The sequence below is a fragment of the Apteryx rowi genome, unplaced genomic scaffold (genome assembly GCF_003343035.1).
Source record: "Apteryx rowi isolate R43461 unplaced genomic scaffold, aptRow1 scaffold_945, whole genome shotgun sequence".
Lineage (NCBI taxonomy): Eukaryota > Metazoa > Chordata > Aves > Apterygiformes > Apterygidae > Apteryx > Apteryx rowi.
Window position 1 is genome coordinate 225462 of NW_020451255.1, and position 12760 is coordinate 238221.

The 12760-nt window shown below is 37.1% G+C and overlaps 1 protein-coding gene across 1 annotated transcript in view; it reads right to left on the reverse strand.

Annotated features, from left to right (window-relative positions):
• Positions 1-11306, reverse strand: part of LOC112978593 (gephyrin-like) — a gene marked incomplete at both ends in the record, with an annotated part of 234005 nt that extends 222699 nt beyond the window's left edge. The window contains 2 exon segments of the mRNA XM_026092193.1: positions 11192-11237; positions 11240-11306. Coding sequence (XP_025947978.1) covers positions 11192-11237; positions 11240-11306 — 113 coding nt within the window.
• Between the last annotated feature and the right edge of the window lie 1454 nt (positions 11307-12760).

Consider the following 12760-nt stretch of genomic DNA (forward strand, 5'->3'; position numbering starts at 1 on the left):
TCAGATTAAAACATTTAATTTTTTTATTCTAAATCCAAGTCTGCTACTTGTCAAACCAACTCCAGCCAGTTCTCCACTGGCCTAAGAATGCACGTGACATACCTATTTCATGTTGCCTGGTTTTATGACATGGTAAAAGTCTTGGAAACAACAATTCTCCTACATACGTTCTAATAGACAATAAAGATCCAAACTTACTTCAACTGTTATTAACAAGTGAACAAGTTAAAAAAAGGAGATCGCTCACTCCAGATGTATTTCAAAGGCTTGACCCACCTGACTGATGTTCTGATGGCAGTTCTGGGTACAAATTATAGTCATGCTTTTTCTTGACATACATAGAATGAGGAGCAGTGAGTGGAGTAAACGTTATGTTAGTTATAAGTATTATTTCTAAATGGAAAGAGTTAACATTAAGAGCCACAAGCTCGAATGCTCCTGGCTGAATTAATAAGCAATCCCCTGAAGTAGGAACACAAGAGGACCCACCATAAGGCTGCAGTTTGTTCAAACAGCTGCAATGAGAAACAACCAATGACAGCACTGCTCTTTCCTTCAGTGCCCTCCTCTGTCTCAGTCCTGCTTTTTGCTCAAGAGACACTCAATGCATTTGAAAGACTTCTGCCATTATGGTAACAAGGCAGAGTGTCGGCTGCCACGCCACAGAGATTCCTTGCCCTGAAGTAAAATTTTGAAGATTTCCTCTTCAAATATAGCAAGATGACTAATTAGCAGAATTCTCAGTACAAATGCTAAACTGAAAACGTTTACACTGTTCAATAGCTAATGCTTCTCTTCTGATTCAGTGTAAAATAAATAAATAAATAAAAATGAAAAGCAGTTCTGCGGATGTGGGATGGCTTTTCTCAGTGCTTATGACATAGCTGTGATTCTTTAGCAACTAAGTAATACAACAAATATACACTTAAATTTTGTTCCGGGCACTGAATAGAATATCAAACACAACTGGATTAGTGCATCTTTGAAAGAGGTGGGTTTTTCACCGTAAGAACTACCAGAACATCCAAAGAAATCCATCTAACTAAACCTAAGATACACAAGTATGAGGTATGATGTCTGCTACAAACATGTAAAAAAACTTGAACAGCGACTAGTCTTTGGCTCTAGCTGAGAAAAAATCCTCTTTAAAAACATATGGGAAGGTACAATTTGAGACTTTCAGTGTTTGTTTTCCTAAAGAATTTGATAAAAAAGGGCTTCTAAACTTTATGGAAGGACCCCAAGTCAGTCAACTTCAAGACATAACTTCCTGAATTTTCTCCTTGAAGTAAGTACACAAAGCTCTGTGTAACTACAGCTTTTTTTTTTTTTTTTTTTTTTTTTGTAGAATATAAACTAAAACAAGGACACTTTGAAATACAGAAACTCAGATCCTCCTTTCAGGAGGAGAGGCATTGAAAGCAAAGGGTTTGAAAACAAAACCATGTCCCAAGATTTTGAGCGGGATGGGATCTTCCTTTCAGTCTTCCTTTCAGTTTGGCAACTTTCATCCATTTCCTGATTGAAACAAGCATCATAAGGTTCTCTCTGAAGTTACAGAAATTCTTTGCCTCTTACTAGCCAAGTAATGACTTGAGCTATTTTTCTGAGCCATGCCAGCATTCACTCATTACTGTACAACTGTTCACTGAGGTAAATAAAATGCTATTGGCATTCTCAGATCTCCTGCAACAAGCCAGTGTGCACACCCCCCATACAACTGCTGTATTCCAAGCTACACATTCATAAGATTATCCTTTTATTTCAATCTAGCACAGCAAGACCTATTTCAATTCCATTACAATCCAGATGGAATGCTTAAAGGCTTGAAAACAAACTATTTCAGAAATAAATAGGAAACATACAGACACAGTGTTTCCCCAAGATCAGCAAATTGCACCTAGGCATGACGGGAGTCAAAACAAATAAGCATACAATTATTTCTTAACTTTTTAAAGCGACTATTAATAATATAAAGCATTACAACAGAGATCACCAAAATTAATAAGGCTCAAACACTATAGACATAATATGCCAAATAGAGGGATTTACTTCACTGCTATTCTCTTCTTGAGATGTTGGTACCACGGATAGCAGAAAAATTGTTGCTCAGTAGTCATTACACAGCACTAGAATATCAGTTATCCTCTCCATCTCAGAAACAATATAGCAGCACTATTGAAATATTACAAAGAAGCTTGCTGCAAGTGCTTGCAAGAATTAATAAACAAACAAAAAAATCTCTTCGGTCTCTTCTGTTATGACCTTCTTAAACATCACCAAAACTAAAAAAAGCACTCCAGTTTACAAATACTAGAACTGCCACATTTCTTAATGAAATTTTGGACTACTTTCCAACTTCAAAGTCTTGAAAAGTTCCAAAAAAAAGCCATAAAAGAGATTTCCTTTATCCCTTCATAATGTTTTTACTCTCATACTTAGTAAAATTATTTTAAGAACATGAACACATTAAAACAAAAGGTAAAAGCAAAGTGCCAGCATTCATTTGTTTTAAAATACCATATTAACTTATGGCATATAATAAAAATCAATAGAACTACAAGTGTGTTTTTTTGGAAACTCCTATCAGCTGTTTGTGCATAAATCCTTATCTGTTGACTTTGCTGACCAACAGTTTTATTTCAAAACCCAAGGAGAGATGAATTATGCCTAAAATCTGATCTACCTTGTACATCATCAAAACAGCTGCCCTCCACTCATGAACATTATATGATGCACAGCTTGTGTTTCAAATACAAAAGTTCACGTGCCTATCTAAATACACACAATAAATGGAGGAAGTCTGCAACTCACTAGGCTTGCTTTCTATATCCTGAAATAAAAACTACTAAGCTCATTTATCATTTGTGGTTCTAGGTATGAGAGACAATTGGTAAAGCCCAAGAAAAGACAGATTTTTTTTTTTTTAAAAAAGATGTTTGTATTAGGAGTAAAAGTTTAATTCAGTTCATAATTCTACTACTATCACCTCTTCCCAAATACTTTTCTGGCCTTACTCTCCAATATTCCTGAAATAAAGAACCTACACTATGATTTTCTAAGACAGCAAAACTTTCATGAAATTCCATACATGAATGATATTTCTTATTAGAAATTACATTCCCACTGGAAGCCTATCCTATTTCACCTAGCTTTTGCAGCATGCAATGGTGAAGTCTGTCCTTCTAGTACTCTCCCTACAAAGTATGTAAAAGCAAGAAAGCAAGAAAAGGTACTTTTGTACAGGGTAGTTCACTGACAGCCCTGTGTTCTGAATAAAATGTTAAACTAAGGAGGTCAGTGGAAATATTAAAATAATTTTTATCACTTTAGCCTGTCCAATCATTAACACTTGCAACTCCAACTGATCTTAAAATTATTTTCTTTGTACACTGTGTATTTTGTTTAAAAAGTGTTGCACAGTTGAGAATGTTTGTCATGTCTTGACCGCTGCACTGTGGCCCAAGACCCTCTCCAAGGGCAACTGGCTCTGCTCAGCCCTGCAGAACCTCCTCAGCACAGGAAGAAGGCTAAAAGAGTGTTTGCAGGTCTGCAGGGAGACAAGCAGGAAGCCTGCAGCAGGTATACAGATTGGAAGACTTAAGATGGGGAGAAGGTTTTTTAGCAACAGCCCAGAAGCACACTGAATTAAGGTGGTCATGCAACCATAGCCTCAGGTTTCCATCACAGCATTTTCTTTCCTAGGAACAGCCACGCTGGTCAGAACAAAGGCTATTCTGACTCTGTGGATTATACAGCTCCTCAGACTCTCACCAATAACAAATACCTATGAAGGCATGAGCAGGGAAATCATACAAACCTTTCTAAGGATACTATAATATTCCTGTTACAGTTGCAGGCACAAAACTAGGCTGCTGACTACTAGGCCCAGCCCTGAGATTATGCTAACTGAACATGATATGAGAAATTGCTGGATGTGACAGATAACAATGTGAAAAGTAACAAAAATCACAGATAGCACCATTAGGAACTGTTAGAAACAGCCAAACTTCAGACAATTGAAGGAGAGTATTTGGGACCTTTTGGGAAGCAGGATCTTGCCAGGCTAACAATAGCTAGCTAATAGTATCAGTAATACCATACAAGATTCAGCTTTCCAATGGTATCAGAAATATCAATTTGGGAACTGATGTGGCAAAAATGGGACCAATGGGGAAATTAGAGGTGGGTTGTTTACTTGGAAGACCACCGGGGTGGGGAAAGGATGATACAAAGCAGTGAAACACAGGGTCAGAAAATGGGAAAAGGTGTATTGAAGTATGTAAATCATGTGATCGGTATTGTCCAGGGATATCTGTTGGGCATCTCTGCACTTGATCACCACAGCCTAAATCACAACAATAAACCAGATCTGCTGTCCTGACCATACCACACATGTCAAACTTGCTTCTGTGGTGAGGAAGAAGGGAGCGGGGGCTTTCCCTGGCTAACAGGCAAACACCCAGACAGATGCATCAAGCATCTTAGTATCATTGTGTTGGTGCTCATTGCAGGCCTGATGGCATCAACCTCTACCCAACCATTTCCTAACGCTTCCTAGACTACTCCCCCAGCTTCCCAACATTCTAGTTGAAGGACTTCCTGAGCTAGAGGTGGTATCTTTCTATTTAATAGGACGCACAGATTTTTCTTCCATGAATTTGTCTGATGATTTTTGAAGAAGACACATAAGAGGTTAGCATTCGCAACATCCTGTGGCAAAAAAAAAGCAGCTTTGCTACACATTGCGTGAAGAACCACCTGCTATTGCTTGTTTTGAAGCGTCTCCTACCCCTTGATGCAGGCTGCACACAAGCATCCCAACCTTCTAAGCAAGCAAAGTGAAACCTGCAAGAGTGCTAGTGAGTGCAACACGTTATCCACACAGTAGACAGTCTGGAGAGACTGGACTGTCCTTCTAAACTGTATAAATACCAAGATCAGTTAAGGAATGTGCTACCTGATTACATGTAGCTGCTGTTGACAATTATCTGAGAATGGGCAATTAGTGTCCTGGGAATGCCATTCCCACAGCTGTGAAAACATGAATTCTCCCTACCTGCAAAACTCCTCCTCTACAGAAAAACCTGATATAATAAAACCTTTTAAAAATGATTGCCCCTAAAAATAGTTATGAATATTTAACTACAGATAGATGAAATGGCCCAGCTGTACAGTCTAGCTTGGAAAAATAATTTCTGATGTGGCTTGAAGGATCTTGAACAGTTAGGGAAAAGAATGATATGTAGAAACTGAGAACTCTAGCGTTCTGAACAGTATGGATTAGCTTCAGGTTTCAGAAATCACAGTCCCTAGGCTACCAGGTAACACCTGACAATTTGCACAGTCTGGCTAACTGGAACAAACATGAAAAAAGGAGGCTGATGTCCTTGCTTTTTACAAGTGCTGAAACAAGGAGAGGACCGTCCTCTCCTAAGCATCAAAAGACAACTTGAAATTCCCCTACTAGTTTTCCTACCTAGATTCCCCTCCCTCTCCCCAAAGGAATTAATGACATTGCCAAGTACAAGCTTCCTGTGAGATAGCCCAACTGTTTTAAGTTCCAACAGATTTACACAGGGTACTGCAGGTCAAGTTTTAGTCACACTGGCAAGGATAAGAGAATTGGTTAAAGCTATACATTTTCCTTCTTAGGAGGAATACCAATTTTGCCCTCAAATATTGAGCTATTTTAAGACAAATCTCCTGAAAGAATTGGAAAACTCAGAAAATCATTTAAACATTTCTAATACAATGCTGTTAGATTCATGATTTCAGTTTCCCATTAATCATGCCAATCAGTAAGATGTGAGAGCGAATAAAAACCTTTCTCTCTCTAAACTCACCATGAATTTCACATTTCATTCACTGAATATTGTCATCACAATTCATCTCCATAGAAACAGCTGTGATGGCAAAAATTTACTGGGATATTTTATCGCATGAACCAGACAAAAAGAGTCTAATTAAGAAGGACTCTTTCTAAATATACACACAGCCTGTCAACCAGCAATACTAAAAACATTTTTTAAATTTGCTTAAAATACAGTCAGAGCTTATATAGTGCTTAACACATAGTCAGAGCTTTATTAAAAATATTAAGACAAAGTCTCATAGACAGATGCGCAGATTTACTGTAGTAACTATACTGATCAAAAGCCTCCTTTACTGAAACCAAAACATCTCAGAAGTTCTTGCTAACATAATATCTATTACATTAAAAAAAAAAAATCAAAATAAGGGCTGGAAAGTGATACCAATTAGTCCCTGCAACTTTGTAAATAATTATATAAACAATGTAGCGGGCAAAGTATCTTCATACAATGAGACTCCTCTATTTTTTTCAATGCTTGCAGACATTCCCATGACCATTTACTGATAATAAAAATAGTAAATATACTGTAGAAGCACACTCGCAAACAGGAAATAGGTCCTGCAGGGTAATATTTCTACATAATTACAAGAGAGTCTTGCCATGAAGAGCTTACAGGATGAACAGACATATCTGTCAAAAGACAAAGGAAAAAAAAACACCTGCAGAGAGAATGCTTTATTAGCTGTTCATTCTGCCATGTATAAAAAACAAAAAACAAAAACAAAAAAAACAAGTCCCCGTAACATATTGCTGTATATTAAGGGTTTATCTTAACATCCTGAAAACCATACAGTACAGCCATTTTCACATTCACTTACTCTCTACTAAAGTGATACCTCTTAAGATGGAGAGTCAGTCCCATTGCAAATCACAATATTGATGGAAGAATTCTGTAGTGAATTTTTGAATGTGTATGAAGGTCTTGAAGTGGTAAGTGAATGGCTGCAAGAGCAGTCAGATAGCTATGAAAATATCTAACAGAAAAGCTAGGACGGCTGTAGGGAGGGCATAAAATATCGGGCAATCACTATGCAGCCTCCAAGAAATGGACTGTTGTAGTGGATTTTGGGATCCACATTTCATATAGACATTATAAGATTAACCCAGACACACTCAATACTGTTCAGTTACAATAATTCTTTGCTCATAGAAGAATGAGAAAAAGAAAATGAATATATTCTCCTTTTTTAGTATTACCTGCATAAAAGAATTAATCATTTTTCTCCATTCCCCCACAAACTGATCTTAGCCATCAAAAATGTTACACTTGCAGTTAAAATGGCTACCTAAGAACAAACAAGATAGAAATTCAGTTAAAGAAACTTTGCTCTACTACCTTACTGCTTATTTTTCCAGTGAGCTTAAGCATTTTGACAGAAAAAATTCTCAGTGCAATGTTTGACAACAATATTACATACCTGAACCTCTGATTCTCAAAACAGATGAACTGACTACATTATTGAAAGTCATGCACCGTATAACATACTACTGCATCACTGTAGCTTTAATAACGAGTCTCATCAACAGTAGCACTCTTTTTAGCTGTTCAGTAAGATTTGTACAGAATTCCCTTTTTCATGAACACATACACAAATCCACAAATCAAAAATCAGAATCCCAAGGAAGAAAAGTGGCAAATGCTAATTAAATGTATCCAAACAAATTAATTAATGGGCCATCATTTGGATAGCCATCATTTTCTTCCCCCATTTGACAATTTTGTATTATTTGGCCCACATAAGAAGCAGGCCCTTGGAAACTGGCAATGTAAGGTCTTCAGGTCAACAGCTACATTTATTATTTCATCTGAGTGAAGCAGAAAGGGGCTCCAAATCTGTGTCCTCCTTAAGTCCTAACAGGACACAAACAACATCACAATTTCATGAGTTCTGTTTCCTTCATGCTTACAAAGCACAGGCATTACAGGATGAAGATGTCCTCACAATCAAGTGGTTGGCCAGATCTCAGAGGGAGCAAGTTAGTACCAGCACCAATTTCCAAGAATTCTCTCCCTGCTGAACTTCTGAAAACTGGCATAGCCACAGCTTGCTTAAACAAAAAACTAAATACAAACATGTATGTACACAGACATATGCATACACACAGTCCTCTAAAATTTAATAATGGTTTGAGAGAGACAGTTTAATGATCTATAATCCAATAAAGAATTTCAATTGTTTCAAACTGAAATTAAACCCTTTTTAGTCACATCTCAAAACAAATACAAATACACACATAAGAAATAAGTCTAGCACTTAAAAGTAATCCATTTTTGAAATACAGTAAACTGTAAATGTTTATTGTAGTCACTGTTTCAATAATCTCCTAAATGACTTATTTCATAAATTGTCAGCAAGCAGCACTTCCTATTACTAGTCATATAATAATCTGTCAGTTGTAACCATGCAGCTTCTGTAGAAATATAACACATCACATTCACTTTACAAACTCTTATTGTATTGTCTGGATACCTAAAGATACATCTATGTAGTATGTAAAGTGAGTTTGATTCCTATCTGCTGCCATGCCGTGACCAAAACAAAACAAAAAACTCCATCAGGTCCTGGTGCTAATCTTAGGGGCCCTCTCCCCCTCACTCTTCTGCCAAACTGCAAGGACACTGACACAAAACATTATGCTGTATCCTCCTCATGCAAGATCTGGCCCATGCTATGGATGTCTGTGATGGGAATACACACCGTCACTAAATAAATCAACATAATAAAATGTTTATTTTAGATGACTCCAACATATGGATTGTTTGGGGGAGGGAAAAACACACACCCTAAGGATTACCGTGAGGTAAGAGGCTTAGAAAGGAAAGAAAAAAATTGTGAAAGTAAATACACTAGAAGGGAAATAAAACTGACCTGTAACCTCCCTCAATCCTAGTCTAAGGGCAATGATTCTAGTTCCTCTTGAAACCATCCATTCCAAGAAGTGTCAATAGATGAACCTCTATTAGGACCACAGAACGGAGAGAAAACAATGCCAAATAGCAGCTTGATATTTTTCATAGAACTCAGGAATAAAGACTTCATTTCTCTCATCCTTAGAAAGCAAGTTCTGCTAAATCAAAAGAACCTTTAAATTATAATGACGTGAAAGCTTTATGAAAACAAAGCAGCGATGAAAACTAGACATATTTTGGAAAGAAACATAATGAAATATATAATGTAATTAAATGTACATTATGCAATGAATTTACATGATGTATTTAATTTACATAATGTAATGAAATATTTTTTCCTCAGAGGACCCTTTGAGTAAGGCAAGATATATTAAAAGTTGACCCAGACACAGCAAGGACATCATAGACTTCAGATGGTAAGCATCCAGTTTCGGGGAGATGGACAAAGGAGGAAAGTCATGAAGAACACAATCAGATGACTTATGCTCACAACATAAGACCGTGCTAACTGAAGAAACAGGGAAGGGGACATGCATGTTCATCTGAAAGAACAGGTAGAACAGTTTCTAGAATACCAGTCTAAGAAGTCATATCTCAGAAATGGATTTAGAATAGAGTAGAAAAAAAATACCTTTTTTGAAATGAAACAAGCTTCCAAGGGAAGTAGAGAGAAGGTGGTGTAGGCAGCTGTTTTTTCATTGGCAGACTTTCTCAAACATTAATGTACAAATAAGTATTTAAAAGGGTTTGTGCAAACCCTGCTGAAGGTAAGTTTCTGGCGGCAATTCTGTGGCAAAAAAAAATAATTCATTGGGAAAGTATTTGTTTATTTTAGTTTGTTTCTGTTCTACTTCAAAATTGACTTAGTTTGCTTCTGACTAAAAAGCCCTTGGATCCTGCATGCTTATGTGGAACACATATCCTTAAAATAACCAGTCAGTGGATGGAGCTCATAGACAAGCATGTTTGTCAGCTACATAGACTTGTATCCAATAGAAGAGAACAGCTTATACATTTTTTTTTTCCATTTACAGTTCAGAGATACTTTACCTTTGATGGGCAGCAGATCTGCCAATTCAGGACATTTTCTGAAGAAAAAAGTGAGAGGATTGCAAGTGCTGTTTTAATAATAACAAATGAAACCTGACACAAACTATGAAATTCTTACAAGTCAAAAACGTTCTCAGCAATCACTATCACCAATGAACTGGAGGACATTATTCAACAGTGGAGGTTTCCCAATTAAAAGTATCTTAACAGATTTTACTTGCCTACATTTCACAACTAAGGGGGAAAAAGCACCGTGTAATTAGACTAGGTTTAACAAGCTTGCACGTCTAAAATAATCTTCTTAATATGTAAACGAGTTTCTTTAATAACCTTAGTCCAACTTTGAAGTCTGTTCCCATTGACCTATGGCTAATTATTCTATCCTTTTATTTACTGTTTTCTTGAGACTTAACACTTGAAATTAAGGAATAAAAGTGTTAAACATTCCCCAAGGGAACAAAAGAAACCTTCTAAAGCTATTTCAGCTCCTCAGTAAGCTGCTTGTTTTAAATGTATGTTCTAGTAGTGTACTTCTCACCCATTGTATGCAGCCCTGGTTAACTGGCAGAAGCCTACAGTTGTCCTGCTCACACTTTTTCCCTCAAGAAAACAGAAGAGACCAGTGGAAAAAAATGCATTAAAACACTAGCTCAGCCAACAGGGGGTCACTTATGGCAGCCAACCATCGCTAGGACACAGTAATCCCAGGTATATTCCTCAAATACATACAGAGAAAAGCATGAAACAGAAGACACCACAGACAAAAAGAACTTACAGTGAGGTCTGTCTTTCCCTGTGGGATAACGCAGCTTCCAGCAGCTCTGCAAAGACAGCCATCCGGCTGCCTGGAAGGAGGGCTGGCATTCCAAACACGAGCACACGCTTCTTGGCGTGCTTTTAATGTCTCCATTAACAAGCAAGGTTCAATTCACTAAGGGATTCAAGATGTCCAGGGACACTACAAGGACTTAAAACTTCACATCATATGCAGACCCCAGAACTTAAATAATTTTCTCATGATACATGCAGAAATAAAGCCTTCTAAGATTTGATCATACCAAGAAAGCACTATGGCATGTTAGGGTTTCTGGAGAGCGTCTGTTGTTCATTAGTTCAAAGTAACACCTTTCAAAGCCAAAGAACAAACTCATGAGTACACTATGCAGTTTTATTTTAGCAGCAATGTCAGCTTAAAGAGTTTCAAATTCCTGCCTCTCACTCCCACCTTCACTGTCCCTTCAGCTGTGCCAACAGAACGATATCTGCAGCAATGTTATAAACAGAATCAATAAGCTGATCACAGCCACTGAGCCAAAGGAAAAAAAAATCTGAAACAGTAAACTAACCCAATTTACACTGCAGCTCCACAAACTGTTGTGCTGGCACAGACAAGGGGGGAGCCTTGGTAGGGGAGCAAACATCCAATAATGGGGAGGGAGAACAGCAATTGCTGCAAAAGGAAACAAATTTCTTAGGTCATAGTCTCATGTTCAATCTCTTTAGACAATGCCAATGTATTTTCTGAGACAACTCTATCAAATTTCACAGCAAGAAAAAATACACTTCAACCAAATAAGCAGTACAAGCTACAATTAATAGTCCATAATCCTTGTAATTAAAGAAGAGAAGAACATAGGGTTCAAAAGCTTACTTTAGTCTATTATGGGATGTGCGAAACAGGATTTATTATTAAAATATGTCTCAATGACCCAGGAGATATTCTGTATAAGATGCCATGTATACTTGGAAACTCAGAGCAGAAATACTGATCTTCTCAATACTGATATTCACTGAGCCTGGTTCATGTCCCTGTTGTGCAATTTCTAGCAGCATTTCCATTAACAAATTAGTCATGCCTCTGGAACAGTTTGCAGGTTGTGGAGCCTAATTTACTATCTGTAATTAGAGCTTTGCTTATGTTAGTGAAGATGTAACACCAGGCATTAGAAAATGATCCTGGAATAGAAAGCTCTAATTGTAACATCTCCAGGATAAACAAACCCTCTTCTACTTGCTTTGAATATTATATAATAGGAAGCAGCATCTGCAAAAACTGCAGGTACTCAGAAAAAAGTCAGTCTGAACAAGCCAGAGAACATACCAAAGGCTGTTCTGGACCCTGAACGGCTGCCTTGAGAGTTTGGCAGCTAATGGCCACTCTGTCTCTGTTCTTGTCTTAAAAAAAGTTCCAAAGCAATGCTCCTCAGATCAGGACGTCATTTCTGTCCTTACCAATTACTTAAAAGAAAGAGAAAGCAAAGTGTCTGGACTGGTTACTTTTTTTTTTTTATTAAATATATTAGAAATGGGAAAACAGACCTAGGGGATTCTGCTGCAGAAGGCAGGTCTGGGAAGCTGAATGTCATAACATCAAGAACAGCACAAATGACAGAGACAGAACATAGCAAAAATAAAGATGGTAGAAACATGTCAAAAATGTATAAAATAGAATTATTTGGTGGGGAAAAAAATTCTCTCCTTATTCAATATTATTTATATCATGAATGTAATTACATCTGTAACTGCAGATCATCAGATTACATCCTACTAAATATCAGACCTGACCATTGAGCACTCCAGTTTTTTAAACAGTATTGTTCACAAGTGCCATCAACTAGCTAGTCAATATAACATGTTTATTTTACAGCTGATTCAGGAACACTATTGAAGCAAACTAACTCACTGAAAATCATTTTTTCCTTCACTTATCAAAACAGGAATTAAAACTCTCTCAAATTCTCTCCCTTGAGGGTTACATACATACATACATACATATATGGCCTTTCTTATTAGAAGAAAGAATTTTTCAGTCAAGCAAGCACATATTTTGTTTTATTCTCACAGAAACATATACATGTTTTCACCAGTGGGATTTAAGCAGCGAAGTGCACCAAGGAAGGTAAAATTCCACATAAATTCTATGT